Raw genomic sequence first — 22,695 nt, 5'->3', positions numbered from 1 at the left:
CTCCAAAAGGAGTAAAGGTCCAGACAGTGGGGAACCCTTTTGTAGGAAGGTCCCCTTGTCTTCCCAGCCAAGGGGACCATCCAGAGAAAGGGTTAGGGATAAAAATAACACCGCTCCAACAGATTGTTTGGAGATTGCCTCTGCTACTGCTGCTGTGAAAATAAGTGTAATCAGAGCATGGAAGGGGAAGGCTTGTGAAAGACAGACCATTTTATACCTTAATTGTACATTTGCCTTGGAGTCTAAACTGTTTGGCAGTTGTCCAGTACATGGCAGCAAAAGTAGACAATGGAAGACCAAGAAATGTATGTATAGGTAAGAGAGCCATTTGGTGTGGAGTTTTCAGAGACTTCAGAAGATTGTGAGAGACTGCTAACAATTACCACCAAGGATGACTAAGACATGGTTTTCAAATGTTAGTGATTACATTGCATTACTAGCCTGCATATTTTCATAGCACGTTTGCCCACAGGTTTAAATAATATATATGGAAATTATTTTAATGTACCCGTACATTAGAGGTGCATTCATGAAACATTAAAATAATTTCCATTTCCATTTATATTAGCAGAAGATGCAAAGTTGTTGGTTTAAATGGTAATGACTAATAATTGTGATGATAACCCTGATAACCCTTAGAGTATGGTGAACTTAGCATGGCATCAATATTTAGTGGACACAAAAATCCAAAGTGCTTTCAGCTGAAAGACTAATGAAAATATGAAAATATTTACCTAGAGAGGTTCTCCTGCAGTGCATAAAGGTGTTAGAGGACAGCATTTCTTCCTCCTGTATTTTTTATTAAACTGCTTGTTTAAAGACTAATTCAGATAATTTCTGAAGAGTTCTTTTATTCTTAGACTTAACTTCTCTGTTGATGTCATACGCCTTGTCTTGTGATACAACTTTACTACCGTAATTAAACTGTTGCATACATACACTTTACAATTTAACAGAGTTGAAGTAAGCAAACGATAGTGCGGAATGGTATTAAAATAATCCTCAATAATATATTGCAAATAGATAATGAATTACAATTAATATATGCTTTATAGAAGTTTTCAGAGTCCAGGTTTTATTGTCTTTTTAAAACTAGTCTGTAGGAAAGAAGCTGCATGAAGCATAGGCCCTGAATATAAAAAGTTAATAGCTTGCAACTATATTAATGTAATGTCTAGAATATTACATTACTTTGTTTCCAGAGATAATCAATGATGGTAATATAATATCTGTCTCTCAGAGCCAATGTATGATTTAAATTAATTATTGCTTATAAAGCACTTTGAAGTCTTTAGCAGAAAGGTGTTGCATAAGTTTAAAAGTACTATTATTAATTTAACATCACCATTAGAGTAAAGTCAGTACTTTAGGAGCATTTGCCATACTCTGTTCGATATAGTTTTATTCATCATATGCTGCATATTAATTATTCTAACATTTAGAAAGGTTAGTAATCTGGAAGTATTCCAAACCATTGTTCCAGACTGCAGTTAGATATTTGGGTGGATCATGTAAAAACAGTGAAATGGCTGAGAAAGCATGTGAAGTGTTTGTTTTAAATAATATTACATCAATGGAACAGACATCTGCAGCACTGGACTTGATTTTAAACTTTTTTAAAACTTTTTTTTTAAGCTAACATTGTACTGTGCTTTTCTAAAATGGATTATTTATATGAAAAACATTGTTTCTAAACAAATATGCTGCTTTGTCTTTTATTCAGTCTTTATTTCTATTTCTCAAATGTTTTTGGGAAATCAGATTTACAGGGGGCCGGTCTTAGAAGGTAATGAACACCTGCCACTCAATATTATTGTTGCTGTTTGATGTTGTATCCTAACATCAACTATCAGTGTCTGTGTTATCTATTTTAATTTTCATTCATGTTATGTCTTGTATAAGACTGTTTAAAAATATGAGCAGTGATAGGCATTGGATGTTATAGCCTTAGAAAAAGGGTATAAAAATCACTATAGTACAGTGACTATGTGCTATTAAATAGTGCTGCATGTTTACATAGTTGTTATCTATGAGGTTATAATCTAAATTGTCCCAAACAGAGAAAACAAAATTTAGGGACCCTGTCCTCTCTCTTCCCCACTAGTCTTGAACTTGTGCTTAGCTCTAGAGTTCAGCACAGGGTCCACTAGCTTTGGAGCCAGTTGTTAAGACTGGGTAAAACATTTGTAGAGTTTGGGGTCCAGCCAAGCTCCCCAGCCCCACAAAGGTAGTTAGGGATAGCAATCAAGTGAATAACAGGTAGGTCTTTGTGAACGGTACAAGGTGATACTCCAGCTTCCTGAAAGCAGTATTAATTTAAAAGCCAAATGTGTAAGTAATTCAATTAAAAGATTCACCTGTAAGCAGTTTCCTGAGTCAGCAATGAGAAAGTTCGATTTTCACCATGTACTAGAAAATGAGGATATTAATTACTAGTAATATTTTTTGAGTCTTCTCCTTGTGTTAGTCGTTTTGTTTAAAAATACTACTTTCACTACTAGGAGTAGAAGAATCTTTTCTAGGTAACTGGAAATTAATGTTCTTATCCTCTTCGAATTCTTTCTACATTCTGAGATTAATTTAATGTGTACTGCAGATGAATTAAGCATTGAACACTTTGATTTCTCTTGGGATTACTAAATCAGTTAACAAATAGGTTTATCATCCCTAAAATGAAATGCCATATGGCTCAGGTACACCCATCTTATTTTCAGATATATGCTGGAAGATTAAATTATGCTATTAATATGAAACTGCACATTTAATTTTTCTATTTATTAATAATAGGAACAGTTTTCCTCTTATATCAGCAAACTAGGGACTCATGTTTTCAACAGATGCTTCACTGTATATGAAAACTAGCAAATTTGAGACTTAATCCTGCACCTTTCCATGCAGAAGAATATCTGCGAAACTGATCCAAGTATGTGCTCCTATTTCCAAGCAGTTTTACGGTTGAGATGCTTTCTAAAAATATAGTCGATATTTTGAAATGTGGACAAATTATCCCTAATTTACACGTCACTGAAACATTTAAAAGTAATTCACATAAATGAATGTAGATCTTTTTAATGTTTACCCTAACTCCTATTGATATTAATGATGATGCATGCTTTTTTGTTCAATATAAATGTCATCCAAGGCACATAGCTATTTGCAAACCATAGGATGCCATACATGCAGCTAAATAAATACATAAATAAATAATTTCTTCTTAATTGAAGACATTAGAGTGACTAGCACCATAATGATGTGGCTGCATGGCAATTTAAGGTTATTTAAGCACAGGCTGCTGGCAAACACTTTAAACCAGCACTTGAAGCAGTGCTGCTACTGCCAGAAGCTGTCCTTCCTTTGCATCCAGCAGCTCATTCTCATGAGTATCACTGCATGGTCCTACAGGTGCTGGTCCTGGCACAAGCAATAGAGCAGCTGGAGAGTACAAACAGCAGCTGTAGGCAGGAGAGAAAAGAGCTACTTCTGGTGGCAACAGTGCTGACATAGGCTAGTTTAAATTATTTGTAAAATAACAGTCTAAATTATCGCATAAGATAGGAGGTAGAAGATCGTAGTGAAATAATGATTGTGCTAGTATTTTGAAGTAGCAGCTGTTCCTCATGGTTTTCAGACCTCCAAAACTTATTTGTTCATGTTGTGTATTCTGTGCTAGCCACTGTTTTAAAATCCAGGATTGTAAACCCTTAAAAAGAGCGGAGGAAGAGTAGGAAGATGGGTACTTCAAATCTGCTTTGTTTCTAAATAAATCATGCAATTTCATTTGCAGATACTGTGGAAAAAAAAAGATACTGCTTCTAAATGCTTACTTTGTTTTCAACTGCAAAATATGTTAATGAAATTGTCTTCATGCCAAACCCATTCTGGAGTAATGAGAATGGTCTTTGTCTTTGTTTTCAGCACCAAAGGGAATACTCCATCTCTCTCCTGATGTTTATCAAGAGATGGAAGCAAGCCGCAACAAATCAGCCCCTGGTACTACTGTAAGCTATTTGTCATCCAAAGAAATGAGCCAGACTTCTAGCTCTTTCTTCAGCATATCTCCTACAACAAATAGCACAGCTACGATTGCCAGGGAACTTCTCATGAATGGAACATCCCCAACTGCCGAAGCCATAGGTCTAAAAGGAATATCTCCTGCCTCCCCATGTTCTGCAGTGCAGCCTTCAAAACAGCTGGAGTATTTGGCAAGGATTCAAGGCTTTCAGGTATGGGAGGGGGAAAATGAAGGTCTTCAGCCAGAATCATAGCATTGCCATCAAGGTTTCACTCTTGCCCTCTTGAATGTGGGCATGCATGTAACTTATCTTGTAAAATTAGATGGTGTCCAAGGCAGTTGCTGGGTCCAGGAGATACAACCCCTGCACCAATATACATGTCCCTCTTTCTCTTGTTTGTTCCTTCCTTCCATTCACCTTACTGCAGACCATCTTTCTTTCCTTTGTTTATTCTCCTTGAATAATTACGGGCTTAAATTGTGCTTTTTACTTGCACTTCTTTAAAAGTCTTCACTTCTTGGTATTAGAAGCTTTGCATACTTCTGGCATTAGTTTCTCTCTTCGACTCTGAGCCAGAAGGTAGTGACACACCACCTTAACTTCGCCTTCTGGGCCAGGTCGTTAAAGCCGTAACTCTGCCTCCCACCCTGCACCCCTCGCTTGTATCCTGTAGAACAATGTTTTCATCCGAAGGTGCAGCCTAGGAGCAGAACTGATGTCAGAGCAATGCAGAATGTTTTTGACATCACAGTCAGTACTAGAGAATGTAAGATGAACCACACTGGGTCAGTGCATGAGTCCTTCAGCGCTGATAGCCTGTATCCATCAATGGCAAATACCATGCATTTCATAGAATAGGTGTGGCAGCCTCTATAGTACATCCAGTCATTTCTGCAGTGTGGAAGATGTGAAAAGGAAGCCTCTTCCCAATCACCATTACATGCAAAATTACACACTATAAGGACAGTAGCTCTTTTTGCTGTATTGCACCACCAGAGGATAGAATGAGCTACGTACAAATACTATTTTTCCTGTCTTAGGTTTTTTATATGGGTGGTTTAGTTTTTGTTTTTCAGAGTTGTGAATTTGTTTCATTTGAAAAGTTGGTTTCACATGTTCTAGCATATGTAATTTAATCATGTAACCAAATTCTGGAAATGGGAGGTTTCTGTTAGAATTTTGCATGCCTGACAATGATTTGTTTTCATCAAAGCCCATGTAATTTACAAAGTATGCAGCTGTTGGAAGTGGTTTAAAAGAGGCTGCTAGAATTCAAGATGCAGCGTCAGATGTTCTGTTGGCATAAGCAGCATAGTTCAGTTACATTTGCATACATCAGATATCACTAGTTGTGGATTTGATCTAATGCTGTTTCTGTCTAAAATGTACATTCAGCTTTCTTTTGGTCTTCATTTTTAAAGTACCATTTTTGATTTATTAGTTTGAATGTCTTTTAATACAAGAAACGGTAAAAGCCTAAGCCTCACTGTAGTAGAGTTAAGCTGCTAATAGGAATTCAGTTTTCCTGAGTTCCATTTGTTACCTGCCTGCAGTAGAAACAGATGAATTCTGATCAAAAGAAATTCAATCCGTGAAGTTTTCACTGCTCGCTTTCACATCTTGTCAGATTGCTTGTGTCTTCTAGTAACACTTTATTTTCATAGAACCAATGCACAATTTATGTTACTGTTTTGATTCCTACTTGCCTACAGTATGTGGTTACTGTAAAATGATTAGTTGTGTTTGTCCTGTTTTTTTCTCATGCTTTGATTCTAGATGCTTCTGTAGAAATTGTTTATAAAAGGTCTTACCTTGAGCCAAAAAATATAATCTGTTTCATCCGTAAACTAGACTACTACTTTTTACTTGGCCCTGATACAAACCAAGGAGTTTGGTAGAGAATCTCAATTATTAACATCTGTCTGCTGTGTATGTAACTGATGGTTTTACACCATTTTTGCATGGTTTTTAACACCTTGCTTGAGTAAGCCTGGTATTGATATGAAACTCTGCCGCTGCTGGGTGGCTGAGCTGAGGTGGAACAGTGAACAGAATCTCTGTGGGAAATGGCTCGGTGGCCTGTCAGGTGCATATCACAGGTCTCTTCACCATTTCAGCCTAGAAAGCTCTTTGTGTTTAAGAGTTTAAAAGCCAATTTCTTTGCAGGTTAACTTTCTCAGGCATATTTACAAAGTAGAAAACTACTGCATTTGCAAACAGCTAGCTTGTTTCATGTTTCCTGAATGACCCAAAATGATTTTTAAATTGTTAGCATGTATTTGTATTCTGGTCCGGATGATAACCATAGTTCTGTCTTTCATTGAAGAACATATGCATTCTGTTCTGTTACAATGTATTTTTGAATTTTTAAAAAAATCAATAAATACTCATATGATGTTTCATTTGTAAATGTAAAAACTGTTACTTGCTTATTTGAATGGGGGTTTTTGACTTCTTTAGCCTCAGGGGACACGTCTTTAAAATGTGGATGTTTAAATTCTTCTAAAGTGTTTGTATATGATCTCAGCCATGTTCTATTGTAAGCCCCTAGTATTAACAGTTACTGGGACCAATGTATGGAAAAGTACTAAAAAAAATTACATTTTTATGTTTTATGGCTTAGTAGTCTAAGTATATTTGTAATCAATAAGCAGCCAGCTCAGTGTCACTGAAAAACAGGTGTTTAGCTTGGATACTTTCAAGGCTCGGGCTTCAAATTACCTGTGATAATTAAACACAAATACTTCAAGCAGGCCTTTACAAACTCTGAATAAAGCATTTTAGTGCTTGCTTCTATGAATACGATCTACCAGTTAATTGTTTTGCAGACTTTGCCCAGAGATTGTTTAAAGGAAAATTCAGCTTTAGTAAAGATGTTGTTTTTAAGGGACTATGTGGTATTTTGGCCATTGTTTTGTAACTAGATTAGGAAAGTTACAGTTATTTTTGCTGACTGTTGAAGTGCAGTGAATTATTAAGGGAGTTTGTTTAAATGGAAACATTTAGAGAAGCTGTTTACGCATGAATAACTTGAGCTTCCAGTTTTTACTGAGGCAAAACCCAAGTTGCAGGTAGTCCAGTAGGAAATTCCCCTAGGAGTTTCCATGAAGGAAAGGCTGTAAAATTTAAAAAGCCACAATTGCGTGCCCACAGTCAGGCCTGATGTGTGGCTGGCAGACATACTTGGCTTGCTGCATTGGCAGGATTTAAGATTCTTAACATTTTCTCTGTAGTGGCTATATAGTAAAACCTCACACAGTATATAGTTTCTACATGATGCATTCCTTTGATTGCAATGGTTACACAGTTTATATCTTACACCCCCTCCCACCTCCTTAGCATTTGTTTAGAGGCTTGAATGTTCCACTTTATACATTGATAGATTTGAATGTTTTATTGTTGGGCATTTCTAAATGCTTTTAATTCCCCCAGCCAGTACCGAAGGCATGTTTCTGAGAGGCCACATGCACAGGAGAAATCCTGCTGGATGCTCTAGAGGCAGGTTTACTTGTGGCACATACATTTCAGTGTGTGGTTTTGAATTGTCACCAGAGGTGGGTCTAAACTAAATTTCCACAGTTGTGTTAGGGTTGACACTGAGCTCAAGTGTTTCCCTACCATGGCTTTAAACAAAACAAGTCCTCATTTTGCTTTGATGAAGTCTAGGAGTGCTTGAATCTCACTACTGAGATACACATGTGAGGAAAATTTCAGGGAAATCCAACCCTCAGTGAATTTTAAGGAAAAATGTATAGTTTTGGTCTGATTTGAATGTAATTGCAAATTTCCTGGAGCAGGTTAAATTTTAAGGAGCACTGAAATGCCATTTTCAAAATTGACACAGGGACTGTGGATGCTAATGGCAAGTCATTTAAAGCTGCAAAATCATCTGAAAAGGTAGATGCTGCCTTGAATTTTCATAAACATCTGTGCAAATTAGATACCTAACTTTCAGTTCACTTGTAAGCCTGGGCACCCTACATAGTGTTTTGCAAGTTTGTGCTGTTGCCTCACACTGTGAAGTCAGTCGTACCTTTGAGACTTCTGCCCTGTGCTGTGTTGCCTGATGCAGACACGTCCTCATGTGCTGTCAGTTGTTCTAGTGTGATTGATAATGGTACTTTCCTCGGTGTCTGCTCTCTGCTTTCATTGAAGGATGTAGTCACAGAACAATCAATCGGGCAAATCTGGCTTCTTCAGACTCAGCATGGTATGTGAAGCAACCATTGGTTGTAGCTTGGGCCATGCTGTGACCATTTTGTGGTCTCTCAGTTAGCTGTGGTTACTAACAAGTGCAGTACCACAGAACTGGCATCTGGCTTCCCAAGTAAAGGATGGTGGGTGAGCTTTGCATCTGATCTGCCTGAATTTGAATAAGTTTGTGAATCCCAACCCTGGTTTTACCCAGGGTTCTCTTTTTCTGACCAATATTAAATTCACTGTTAGAACCTGTTGACGGTGTTCATCACAGTTTAATAGTTTGTAGTCTTCTTAATGGTGAAGAATTTCGGCCTGAAACTCTTTCTGAAGCAAACCTAGATGCATTCATGAAAATCAGATTTGAGTTTATGGGGAATTTTTAATACAAAAGGAATGAGCAAGAGATTAAGGGTTAAGCCTGAAGGAAATAATCAGGATATAAATTACTATCATCACATTGCAACTTTCGTATCTTGAAATTTGGTGCATTTGTCTTTATCTTCCTTCATTAACATTTTGTGCCAAGTGTGTTGACTCATTGATGTTGACCAAAATAACAATTTCAATTCAAAAGTTCTTTTACAAAGCAGGTCATGATTAAGAAATGTTGCTTGCTTCATTAAATTAAAATTCATTGGACTTCACTAGATGGAAGCAGCTTGCCTTTCATTAGCTCTTGCTCATTATATAATGCAGCAAAATATGCATACTTAATTTGAAAGAGCTCCCTGGCAGTCTTGATGTTAGCTATGTCTCTCTTACCTCAGAAGCTGTTTTTTACCTTAGTAAGCGCAACATCTTATCCCTTTTCAGTCTCTTTTTCTCTTCCCACAGCAAGCGGAATTTTGTTCAACTTAAGTTTCATTGGTCTTTGCCAGCACACCAGGATATTTCTTTTTTTTTTTTTTATTGACCTTCAGTATAACTTAGGACTGGAAAACTAAGGCCAGATTGTTTATTTGTACAAGTTGTTGCATGTCTGAAGGCAACAGATTGACACACCGGTTGTGGATTCGGGTAACAAAGAGCACTGCACAGAAAAAACCCATGATAGATAAGAAGGCTTACAGCAGAACGTTTACCAGTCTCTTGAGCTCTTGAAGAACATAGATCTCTGAATTGGCTTTGAAAATAGCAAGAATTCATTGGTACAAATTGCTGGTTAGGGAGAAAAATAAGCAGGAAAAAACCCCAAGCATTTCACGTAGACTCCAGATTCAAATAGCTATAGTAAAGGGACTTAAGAGATATTTTCTGTTCCGGTGAGTAGGAGTAAGGTGAAAGCATTCTGAGAAATGCTCAGTATTGCAGAATCTCCCTGGTGAGGAGGCCAATGGGAAGAAATGAAGACAGACTAACAAGAATGCCTTGAAGGAGGTAGAAGCTTCAATGAAGGGCTTTGAAGCAACACATTAAAATGAAGCTTCCATGGTTTCCCAGAAAATCAGTGGGTATTTCCTGTCTCTGAGTGTCTGATGGGCTATAGATTGCCTTCCCATCCCAAATGTTCTGTCTCATTTTTATAACAGACATTCTTCTATTTTGTTTTTGTTGTTTCCATTTCCATTACTCTTTGAGGAGAGAAAGCAGCAACTTCTCTCTGCTTCTTTCAGCCTTTGGTGGCTCACTGCCTTGTGTAATGTGAGCCAACATTAGGTCATTCACCTTAAGTCTTTCTACACTACAAAAGTTTTACTTAGAAGTTTAATCATTTTGTGGTGATTGTATTCAAGTGATCAGAGAAGCTGTGGTTGCAGGATCCCTGGAAGTATTCAAGACAATATTGGATCGGGCTTTGAGCAACCTGGTCTTGTGGAAAGTGTCCCTGCCCATGGCAGGGGGGTTGGAACTGGATGAGCTTTAAGGTCCCTTCCAACCTCAACCATTCTGCATTCTATGTTTCTATGCTTTATTTAGTGGTGAAGTTGAGGTGAGCTATGGTAAATTGAACAAAACTCAAACCATCTCTTTTGAGTCATGAATTACTAATGTGATTTTCCTCAGATTTCCTCAAATTGCTTTTAAGGAAAAATAAATGTAAATTTTTACTGTGGTTTTGGGGATCTATGTACTGAATCTGTTACAATGAATATAGTTGTAATTATGGTGTTGTCAGAGTATATTTTCAAAGTTCCTTGCAGATGAATGAACCAAAAGGTATGTTTTAGCAAGTCTTCAGGAAAAGCCAGTGAGAGAAAGCGTAGCAAGTGCTAAAAACTAGAATATAAACCCAGGTCATACTGTTCTGTCCTTGAACTTGTCAGCTGCAAAAAGGTTTGTGGCCACTGTCAGCTTGGGACTGGAATGCCAGCAAATGGGCTAGTTCTGTGGAGTGCAAGTCTCATCACTCATTCAAATTAGAAAAAACGATCAATAATTAAAGAGAGCTTTTGAAATTACAACAGCAGATTTCCTGGCATCATTAATGTAAAATGGATTTGAATGCTATGTCAGCGAACTGATTTTATATAAATGCTTCTTTGAAGAAGATCTTATCTCCAGAAATCAGGAAAAAATTAGGGTATTAAAAACATGATCGTGTTTGTGGAATAATGTTAGGGAATACTTTTGAAATAAGGCTTTTAAAGCAAATTACTACTTCATCCACGTTTGGGGTTAGCCCCCCTATAATTCTAAGTATATAACTGTGCAACTAGCTCCCCCCTCAAGTCATTGGAGACTTCTTTCCCAGCAGGATTAACCAAACTGCAAATATTAGTGAAATTGTTCTAAAATAGTAGTATGTGGTCGGGCCCAGGGGCAGCTGTAGTCAGCTGATTTGCCTTCATGTGAGCACTCAAAGGGCAGTGGGAATTAGTGACATTTGTATTTAAAAATAACTACTCATGAAACCCCTTGAAGTAGCTCGGGAGTGACTGTGCTGCCATGTATTATCAATACCTGCTTCTGCAAAACAAGCAGTGGAATAGGGCTTTTGGTTCCTTTCCCAGTGCTTTGAGTCTTAGTGAAGTTTACTAGCACTGCACCTGCTCAATGGTCAGATTGGTCTATAAAATGATGTGTGGGATGATGCTGTGCTCTATCATCACTGGAAGTATTGAAATCTGGCCTTTTGCAGAAGGGTATTATCTTACTGTGTGTTTGTACTATGCCATGCTCAATGACCAGTACAATAATCTCAACAGCAATGTTGGTCCCTTACCCACAGGGAGTATAAACACTTTTAGAAATGGTGTACAAAGTCCTCATTATCTCAGTTTCTGTCGCGCTGGTTACTTTTTCTTGCACTTTCACCAATTAGCAAACTATTGCCTGATGTGCAAATTACTATAGACTTTTGTTGTGGGTTAACCCCAGTGGGCAGCTTAAGCCCCACACAGCTGCTCACTCATTCCCCCCCTGGTGAGATGAGAGAAAGAATCAGAAGGGCATGAGTGAGAAAACTTGTGAGTTGAGAGCAAGACAAAAGCTTTGTGTACAAGCAAAGCAAAAGAAGGGACTCATTCACTGCTTCTGTGGGCAGGCAGGTGTTCAGCCATCTCCAGGAAAGCAGGGCTCCATCATGTGTAACGGTTTGGGAACACAAATGCCATCACATCGAATGTCCTTCCTTTCTCCTTCCTTCCCCAGCTTTAATTGTCAAACAGAATGTCATAGGTGTGGGATATCCCTTGGGTCAGTTGTGTCAGCTGTCTCTGGGATGCCCCCCGCCAGCTCCTTGTGCACCCCCCACCTGCTTGCTGCTGTGGTGGCGTGAGGAGCAGAAAAAGCCTTGGCTCTGTGCTAGCACTGCTCAGCAGCAACGAACACATCCCTGTGTTGTTAACACTGTTTTCAGCACAAATCCAAAACTTAGCACTATACAAGCTTCTGTGAAGAAAATTAGCTCCATCCTAGCCAAAACCAAACCTTATTCCATACCATTTACGATATGCTCTGATCCCATACTGTGCAATAGATCCTCATTAAGCATCACTTCCCTCCCCCCCCCCAACATCCCTACCCCCCCCCCCCCCCCCGCTTCCCATCCTTTGCTTTATACACAGATAGCATTCCCTTAGTCTATGGGCCATCCCTTTAAAAAGTCCACAAAATGTCTATTCACTCCATTTAGTCCATGTTTATCTGTTTGGGTAAATACTCAGGACAAGAGAAGTGGTGTGTTTTATGGTGTCATTGGACACCAAAGTCAGATCAGTTGGACCACTGCTGCACTTTCATGGCTTTTTGTGAGGCTTGTCCTCTGCTGGTTCAGCTGGTACCTGCTATAGTACTTTATAGCATACAACTCAAATCTTGGGTTACAGTTTAAAAGCATATCCATTACAATCTTCCTCTGTTGTCCCTTTGTATAAGGCCATTGTGTTTAACATTGCAATGAACTCCTCGCCTTCTCCAGCATGGGCTTATCCACAGGCCCAAAGGCCCTTCTGCTCCTGTGTGGCCTTGTCCACAGAAGACCACCATCCTTTAGGAGCGTACCTGCTCCAGCATGACCTTATCTCACCTTGCCAATAGTTCCTTCAGGGGAGTACCTGCTCTGGCATGGACTACTCCATGGTCTCGTACACTTCTGGATGTGCCTGCTCTAGCATGCGCTTATCCAGTCACAGTCCCCAGGACTTGAGTTCTAGCCTGTCCAGTACAGCACCTCAGGAACAGCAGCAATGCCCTGGCCATTTGTCAGCCCATTGCTGTTATCAGTACATTCCCAGGCAGAATAGGATGATAAGGAGAACAGGAAACGGCAGAAGCAAAAAAGCAGCCGCTAACAAGCAGTAGACTCTACAGTGAAGCAAGCAAGCCCCATGGCAAGCACAGGAGCTTGCCAAACAGTAGCTAACCAGCTATAAATTTGATCTGCCATTCTCTGATCAAATCTGTTGCTACCTCAAACCCATCATGCCCTACACTGGGTGCTAGAAGGGACTCTTACAGGTTAACCCTGGTGGGCATCTCAGCTCCACGCAGCTGCTCACTCGCTCACCTCTGTGGGATGGGGGAGAGAATTGGAAGGGTAAAAGTATGAAAACTTGTGGGCTGAGATAAAGACAGTTTAATAGGTAAAGCAAAGCAGAACAAGGAATTAATTCACAGCTTCCCATTGGCAGGCAGGTATCCAGCCATTTCCTGAAAACAGGGCTTCGTCATGTGCAGGGGTTACCTGGGAAGGCAAATGCTGTGACTCCAAACCTTCCCCTTCCTCCTTCTTCCCCAGCTTTTATGCTGACCCTAAAGTCATAACATGTGGAATATTCCCTTGGTCATTTGTGGTCAGCTGTCCCGGCTGTGTCCCCTCTCAAATCCTTGTGCACTACTATGCTGGTGGAGTAGTGAGAGGAGCAGAGGCATAAGAACTCTGTGTAAGAACTGTTCAACAGTAAGGGAAGCATTAGTGTTATCCACTGTGTTTTGTAGCAGAGCATACTCTCACAAATGTAGCACTATACAAGCTCCTGTGAAGAAAATGAGCTCCATCCCAGTCAAAACTACTACAGCCTTTTATACTTTGCTGGCATCTTTACAGTTTTGTGCCACTGGGCATAAGTCGGGAAATAGGAGAGCTCTTTTTATCCATGTGAATTTGCGCATGAACATAGTTGTTGTGCTGTGAGGAAAATCTACACCCTTTTACCAGGTTATTTGCTACAAAACTCCCCCATTTATTCCAGACGACAATGGAATAAAACTACAATTTTTGCTGTATTAATAGGGAATGTAGTTTCTTCTAAGGAAAGGTAGCATATTAGTCAGGATTTTATTGATAATTTTACTGGTATCTCTGATTTGCACAACATCAGGTTACTATCTGTTAATAGAGAGTCCTTGCCTCAGTCTCAGAAACTTGCAGGTGTGCTGCTACACTGAAAATCAACTTGACATCGAATGGCTATGTTATGTAGGAAAGGGCTTCAGGGTCTCCAGCCCTAATTCATACCTGACTACTCAGAAGTAAGAAAACATGCTGGGAATGTGAAATAGAGGGAGAGATAAACCAGAACAAACTGATAGGAAGAATTGTTCGTGAAAGACAGAGCTTCATGCAAAAATCAAAGCACCTGGACTTCATTGCATTCTGGTTTATAGGGTTTTTTTTAATCAGCTAACTTCGGAGGGAAGGTAGACAGTACCACAGTTGATGGCAGTGACCCGGGGCAGACCTACAAGGAATGGTTTTATTAGTTTCCGTTTACTTCAGAAATGTTTCTTTGGACTATAGACCATCTAGTCCACATTATCTTATTTTTGATTTCAAAGGAAGTCAAAATAGCAGTAGTAGTTCTGCATAAAAATAACCATAAGAATCATCCTCCTACTAGTTGCTGTAAGGAAAGGTGTGCAACTTTGGAAACCTAGCATATTCATTCACAAGAGCGTGCTGCAAGAGGTAATATTTGCTGTAGGAAGAATGTTTCTGAATTAGTTCACCAGTATGCAGAATTAGGAAAACAAATGCAAATCTAGCTACGAGGGACAGTAAATTTTCTAACATGAGGTCTCCAACTACCTGGCTTCTGGCCAGAAATCTGTCTGAACTAGCTTTCTTCTCTTCTGGCCATCGTTACCTCTCTCCCTCTTACAAGGAAGAAAGCCCCTTATTCAAATGCTGCTGAAGTTTCGTTGTTCTTACCTCCATAAACAGCCAGGTGCTTCTTTTTTGTTTCAGTTTCTAAAAGGAAAGAAGGATAAATGGAGAATAGCTGGCTAATGGCAGTGCCTGCATCCCCAGGTGAGGTGTGGATGTCACCTCGGTAACATTTTAGCTTTTCTCTTCTCATCTTGCAAATAGCAATTTGAAATCCTCCTACATATCCCTGTGCTTAACTTGGTCCATGGAAAAAATGTGGATTATATTTTCATAACCAATTTTAGAATTTAGGGGGTTTATGTGTGAGAAAATATAAAAGCTATCAGGGTCTCTGAAGATACCAGAGCCAGAACTAAATGCACCAGGCTGTGTTCCCTGCCAAAATCTTTCTAAGTAAATCCTAATGTGACTTGATAACTTAGCTACAGACCTTGGCTTGGAATACAGCCAAAACTTTGAAAGACTGGAAGTTTCAGCTGGCAAAAATGTGAAGGTGAGGTGGTGAATTCATAGCAGACTGGGTTTTCATTTTAATTATAAGGGAGTTCAACTCTCAAGCAGAAACCATTGACAAGAGAGGCAAGAAGAAAAGGTGAAGAAGGAGAAAAGAGACAAGTAACAGTTTATGCCCCCTCTGTGAGTTAAGCTGAGGCTTTCAGGAAAGGGTTTTTTGGCAGTGGTTTCTTTCAGCCTTGTTCAGAATTGGGAGCACAATGAAGCAGGATAATTGACAGAAGTGAAATGGTTGTTTCTTGTTCTACTTAAAGAAGGGTGGTTCTTTTCTGCGTACTGCCCTGTACCTAGGTTAGTGCACAAATCCAGTGTCTGTACCAGCATCAGACTTCAGCAAACTTGAGCAGCTGGTTTTGTACTCACAATTTCATAGTGATCTTCTTCCCTCTTCAGTAATGCAGCATCTGGGGCTTTCATGTACAGTTTGTAAATGGAGAATAGACAATGCTTCACAACCTTCGTAATTAAAGAGTGTTCATGAGAACATATTTCCATTCATGCTTTTGCTAGAAAGTTATTTTAACCCCAGATAATTTTCTCCCTCCAAACTAACCAAGTTCCTCTCTCATGTCAGTCAGTTTTTCAGGATGATACCCAAGACAGGGGCTCCAACACAAGTGCTCCGTACCATGCTCATCCGCTGTGTATGTTATTAGCAGGACACAAGCTTTTTCACCTCCCTTCATTTTTTTATCCCATATGACAACAGAAGATCCCACATTTGCCAGTTTTTCATATTTGCTTTGACTGTGAATTATAAAATTATTTTCAACTCTTCTCCTTGAAAGTACAGTATTTACCTGAATAATTATGGGTGAATGGATCAGAGGCAAACAAGTTGTTTCTGCAAAAACCATGTCAGCTATAGCTTACATTATTTTGTAGTGCTTTGCACAGTTTTAATTTCTGAATATGTGTTTTTAATCATGTTTTTCTTACTCTTTTTTTGGGGGGGTGGAAGATTGTATTCAGTGGTTTAACTCACTGTGGTTCAACCACTGTCTACGATGTCTACAAAAAAATACATATCTTAGTTATTAGAATATAGGAAATGAATAGGTAGCAATGTGTGATTTTTACACTTACATTACTTTTCAATGTAAGTGTGGTTTTAATAGAAAGCCATGTCCTGATTTTATCTCTGGATTTTAGCTTCTCTGTCAGACAAACAGGTCCCTTTTCACACTTTAATGCCAGCCATTGAAAATACGGTTACTCAGATGCTCACTGTGCTTGTGCTCCACAGGAGCACTGTCTTTATAAATACATACCTAGGTTAAGACTGACACAGGGAAGGTAAACAGTAAGCACCTTACTGTACTGATTGTGCTGCACACCGTGATGTTGTCTAATTTTCTCTTAATTAGAACTAAATGTCACATCCAGAGGCAGGATGGAGCTGAGTCTCCCTTGCTCGACTGAGCATCATATGTGGCCAAATTTTCCAGATCTCGTGCATCACTGGAACAGGAGCTCCAAATTCAGGGAGTATCTAAACAGCATGAGAAAATTCCAGATGTATAAGCTTCTTTGGCTTAGACAATAAACTAGTCTTGCATTTAGCAGACATTTTATATATTCTTTTTTGGAACTGTATCAAGTAAGGTTTTTTTCACTCTTATTTGTGTTTCACATTTTTTTGTAGATGTCAGCTATCTGCGTTACTAAAGTGAGGAACATAAAATACTATTGCAGTAACCTGTGACAATGCCTTTAGTCTGCTTGCTGTTAGCTATTTATGGTACAGTAATGTTTTATTTCTTAGTCTAAACCCTAGGACCATATTTTAATGAAGATTTAAGACTATGATACAGCTGCTATTCAAACTCTGTAAGAGAGGAGCATGTTGGAACAGCTCAAGATTTACTGCTGAACTGTCGGTCTTTAAGCTACCGAGTGTCTTTATCCTTCTGTGCAGTAGCTGCGGTGCAAACTTTGCCCACTGCTGTGAAGCAGACACAGCGATTAATGAACCTGAGGCGCGCTAATCAAACATATGTTTTCTTGACACAATGATTGTGTTATATATCACATCCGAATGTACAGGCCTTTATCTTTCCTTAATGATCTAGCAAGGGGGCTTTTTTAAATGTGGGTGTTTTTCATGCACTCCTTAGATTTGTTCCACAGGGGGTGACCGTTAAAAACATCTGACGGGCATGCAGTTAGCCAGCTCCCTGCTGAGATTAGTAAAATACTATATTTAGTAATCGCACTACATCAAGGAACTCCAGCATTGCAGGAAACAGTTTGATTCAACACTTCTTTTCTGATTTTTTAATATTTTTTTTTATTGTACGTTTTATTTTTTCATCTGGGACAATTTTTTTTTTCATCCTGGTCTTGTTTTTTATCTATGCTTTAACTTCTCATAAAAGTCTTTGTTCATGCAACAGGATTTTTTCCCCAATTTAATTTTTTTTCCTTTTAACTGTACTGGAATTGTAAAGCAGGTAGTAAGAATGCAAACTGATATTTGCTACTCCACGCCTGAGGAGACCGATATGTTATTTGCTAGGAAAAGTCTGTGGATAATACAATAAAATACTATACTGTGATAGCTCCTGTAATTGGCATTGAGAAGGTGGTTGAAGTGAGCAAGTATATTTAATTTATTATAGTAAAGTATATTTAATTTATTTAATTATTTTATGAATGAAAGTATATTTCATTTATTTTCACACCAGGAGTGTTCCTTTGCCAGTAAATATGCATGAAACAGTTTGAGCTCAAACAAACAGAATTGTTTCAGTTTCTTTATAGCAGATGACATAACTATAAGTAGAAGAGCAACAGAAAGGGAAAGATAAATGACCAGTATAGAAAAACAAGAATTTCACTGGGAAGCTAAAGAAAGAAAAATTATTCTTGAGACTCTTGTGATTTTTGAGCCCATTCTGCTTTGCTTGTCCCTGTAAATCCAGAGCAACCCATATAGAGTCTTGGAAATTATTCTGTAAATTTTGGACTAAATTGGGGGCTTTCCCTTTAAGGGGCAGATTTAAAGGAATACCATCCTTTGTTCTAACAAAATAGTTCAGGCTTGTCAATCCAGAAGATTTGTGCATTGCTGAACATAATGGCATTTTATTACCTAGTTTATTTCTGTCTAGCATTCTAAGACTCCTGCTGGTGCGTTGATTCAGAGTAGTTTTTGGTTTGGAAACATGAACTCCAGTGTCACAGATAAATTCTTTCTTTTCGTAGTGCATATTATTTCTTTTAAGTTATTAAATGGTCAAGAAAGAAAGTGTTTGGCCAGACAGAAGTTGTGTTTCAAACTGTGAAAACCTAAGCAGCAGTGTGTGAAAATAGCAGTCTTTACTTTTGCTCCTCTTGGTCTCTTGTTAATGAACAGTTAGCTTGTTTCTAACAGTAGTTCGGTGTATTATAGTTAAGCTTAACTACTGTATATAACAGGTCTCTCACCTTCCTCAGCTGTGAATCAGTAAATCATAGCCCTTGTTCCTGCAAGGACAGATGTCCAAATCCAGAAGTGCCAGCTGAAGACCAGCAGACTATCCTGTTCTATTTACACAGTAACTTAGGCAGATTAACAATGGCCATTATCTGAAATTGCGTATTGATCCAGTGGATTCTAGTAGCTTATTTCAAGACAAATCCTGCAGTATTTTTACAGTTTCTATCAGGATGCTTGCACATAGGAAGGTATCATAGCAAAGGTAGATTCAAGAGGTGCCTTTACAGAAATACAAAATGTGAAATTTCCTGCTTTTAGAGAAGGTTTAGGATAGAAGTAACCTTAAATGTATTCTCTTGCGCAGTTTTATGCAGTGTAATTTAGTTTTTCCTTTATAAAACAACATAAAAGGTTGAGAATTTTGGCTATGCCATTCCACATTCAGTTGTAACATTGTAAACATTCATCTTATATCTTCCTTTATGGGAAGCTATAAATGTCCGTCAAAATATTTGCATCTCTTCAGTAATTTAAAGTATTACAAACAAGGGCCAAATTTCAACATAGTTGTCAAATGGTTTCAGACCTTCACATACATTTCTATATACATACACCAGTTTGTACTACCCCTCTATACATACTCATGCCATGCAGCTTGTTCCTGACTGAAACAATCTGTGAAAAAGATATACAGTTGCATCTCATGTGGATATCAAACATGACAGCATACATTTATGAGTAAATGCATGGCATGTGCTTGTGGAAAAAATGAATCCTAGAACATATGTCATTGCTTTGATGCCCAGGATGCACTTTGCATTTTAAACACAGAGGTTTTGTGCTGTACCCATGGAGCGCTGTGTTTGGGATTTCTGAGCTGGTTATACATGATTTATCTCAGATACGCCACGTATGTAGTTACCCAGGAGAAAAGCTAGCAGTGCTGTGTGCTTTTTCCAATAAATGAGCAGGCTCATGTAGACTTATTGCCAGGATCTTGTTATTGTGGTGCTGCTTTGTGCTGTGTGGACATACCTTGGAGGAGAATTATGTGTCAATCACTCATAATAGTCTGAGGCTGGAGTCTTGCATTTGACACAGAAACTTGCACAGCCCTTAGTACAGACATCTGTATGCTGGCCTTTATTTTCTAACCAGGCTCCTAATGCTGTTCTATAAGGTGATCTCTGCTTATATGTTATCCAAATAAAACATTCTGAATTTTAGTGAGTGAATTTTCATTGCTGTTTAATCATTAAAATGCACTAAGCTAATCTGTGAGTAATTTGGCCAGCCTTCAGTCACCTCTCCTTGATAGCAAATACTGAATCAAGTATTCACTTGATTTGTTTCCTGCCTTGGATGGTACAATATTCTTCAAACAGATTTAGAGACATTCAGGTTCCTCCCATACTTAGTTGTAATAGCTAGGACATATAAAATGCAATACTGCTGTCCAAAAACCTAGAAGCATCTGCTCCTATTTAGACTATTAGATAACTATTCAACCAGTACCACTGTTGGAGTGCCTATTTTGGGCATTCTGCTCAAATAGGTAAATACTTCACACTCTTGGTTGGCAAAAAAACACAAGCATAGATCAGATTTGAAGAAGAAAGAAATAAAATAGAGTGCTTGAGAATGTAGCAGCTAGATTGATAAATAACAAAATGTGATTACTGGGAAATTGCGCATACCATGCCAATTGTAGAAGAAATCTGAATGTTTCTGTGACTGCACAAATCTGTAGACTAGAGAGGTTTGATGGAAGGACACAGTTATATTCTGTCCCCCATTCAAAGTGCAGTCTTTTGGTTTTTATATTACTTTTCATATTATTAACATAGAAAGTGTTCGGGTTGGTTCAACTGAAGAGCTTCAACAGGGCAAGAGATAATTAGAGAACTGTTGTCTGAGAAATTACAAAGTAATGGCCTTGATACATTCAGATGAAGCCAAAAATGCATCGTGAAATTCCTCCAGGAAAGTTAAGCCTAGAAAGAAACCAAAATTCTGAATGTATTGCAATTTCAATGTGGGACTCTACAGGGGTTATGGATCAAATCTGCTATTGCAGATAATAATGTCACATAATACTAATTATAATTTTTCCTCTGGATATCTCCTGTTCTTTCAGCTTGTTATCTTTGCTTTATTCCAGTGGACATTTGTGAAGTGTAATGTTATTTATATTATTCTCATTACAAATAAGCCTACAGGCATGCTATACAGCTCAGAAAGTGCTATTTTTCCGTTTCTCCATATGTGATCTAAGACATGTACTTTTCTCTGTCACCAGATTTTGTGCATTTTGCTATGTCATATTTGCAGTACAGAATCATCCTCTTGAGGTTTTTTTGCCCCATTTCTCCACATTGCATCCCCGCAACACATACTCAGCAGAATACGGAGCTTGCAACCAGATACCACAGTTGTGGAAGCTTCTTAAGTCCTTGTCATAACAGTAGTCCCTGACATTTAAAGAACTTCAGTTTATATTTGCAAGCCAGATTTCACACCTTCATACCTCTTTTGATTAATCAAAATTAAACCATTGTATATGCGAAGGGGCCTCTTGTGGTTTCTAAGTAAGTAGTATGGCTTTTCTGGCAGAAAGCCACAAGCAATTTAGTAGGCACATATTGTGGGGGTTGAGAGAGAAGAGAGGCAGGGATAATCCAGAAAACTTTAGGAAGGGCTGAGTGAAATTAATATTTTTATACACAGTACAAGAATTTTGCATTCTGTACCTTACTTTTGGCCACAGTAAAACTGTTTTGATGTGTTGTCGGTAAAATAATTCTATAGCATCAACTTGGTTTTCCTCTCAGCCAGTTTTGCACTGATTTTGCTTCAGCTGAATTATTCCCAATTTGCACCTGTGGCAGAGAAGAGCTAGGCATAGGGGATTTCATTCACACAGTGTACAATTAGGTATCATATATACTTATGTCACTAAATCATTTCCACGGGAATAACTTTAATATTGTTCCTAGTTGTCTTCAGAAATAATAAAGTATAATTTTGTAGCCTAAATGTCAAGATGAGGCTTTATCATGTAACTTTTGCCTGAGAGCTGTACAGCTGTAAATAGATACTAACATAAAAGGTCTGTCTCCAGCAGAGCTGATCTCTCTTTCCATTTCTGACAGGGGTCACATAGCCAATGTAAATTACCACCATAAACTAAATTCCACCTCTCCTGTAGAACAAAGTGCTTGATCTGCCTGTCTAGAAGCCAGGAGCTACACACAGAACTGTAATATTTCAACAATTCAGCATGAGTGGCAACCTGTTCTTAATAACGAAGCACTGGCAACATTTAATTTCATTTTGTCTCAATATATTAAAATCCATGCTTTCTTTAGGGGGTTTGGGAACTATTGGAAGGGAGCCTGAAGACAAGGAGAATAATTCAAATAGAAGCACTATCTTCCTCTGTATTTCATGCAAGATTCAGGTTCAGTATGCACATCTTGACATTAGTAGGGAGTGAGTTACTCTTGGAAAAGGATAGCCTTGACATCTCAAGAAGAATGTGAGTTCTTCTCCATTTTATCTGTCATTTGGATTTAATTAAAAATCAAATTCAAATGTACATTAGCCATGTCAAAAGAGTTAGTGGATTTTAGTAGAAATGGGATTACTGTTGAAAAATTTAAATTATTATTGCTAAGTTTTTGGAAGTATAATGATTTACATGTATGTTTCATAACTAAGCTGCACAATGCTGTTAAAAATTATATCTAGGCTGGAAAAGAAAACCTGAAACTAGGTCCTTATATAGATACAACATCTTGGATTCAGTCTCACAGGTCTCAGGAACTGAAGAATACAACACTAGAAAAACTATCCAACAGACAAACCAAACAGACAAATTTTGGCCCCAGTTCAGGATTATTTTACACACTTCTTGTTTTATACTGAAGATGAATTCAATGTAAATGTTTGGAATTCTTCTTACAAACTTGTTGAAAAGGGACAGTATTTTAGCATGA

At 38.3% G+C, this 22,695-nt stretch overlaps 1 protein-coding gene across 3 annotated transcripts in view; it reads left to right on the top strand.

Moving 5' to 3' along the window:
* The window catches only part of STAU2 (staufen double-stranded RNA binding protein 2), a 143,793-nt gene that overhangs the window by 61,065 nt on the left and 60,033 nt on the right, over positions 1–22,695 (top strand). For all 3 annotated transcript variants that reach the window (XM_061342983.1, XM_061342981.1, XM_061342984.1), the window contains exon 11: positions 3,916–4,223. In XM_061342983.1, the coding sequence (XP_061198967.1) occupies positions 3,916–4,223 (308 nt within the window). The remainder of the gene's footprint in view (positions 1–3,915; positions 4,224–22,695) is intronic.

Source organism: Neopsephotus bourkii, unplaced genomic scaffold (assembly GCF_033783945.1).
Source record: "Neopsephotus bourkii isolate Nb327-2 ecotype Australia unplaced genomic scaffold, CSIRO-AGI_Nbou_v1 NB_1820, whole genome shotgun sequence".
In the NCBI taxonomy this organism is placed as follows: Eukaryota; Metazoa; Chordata; class Aves; order Psittaciformes; family Psittacidae; genus Neopsephotus; species Neopsephotus bourkii.
Note: the sequence above shows the minus strand (reverse complement) of the source record. Positions and strands in the feature narration are given on the sequence as shown.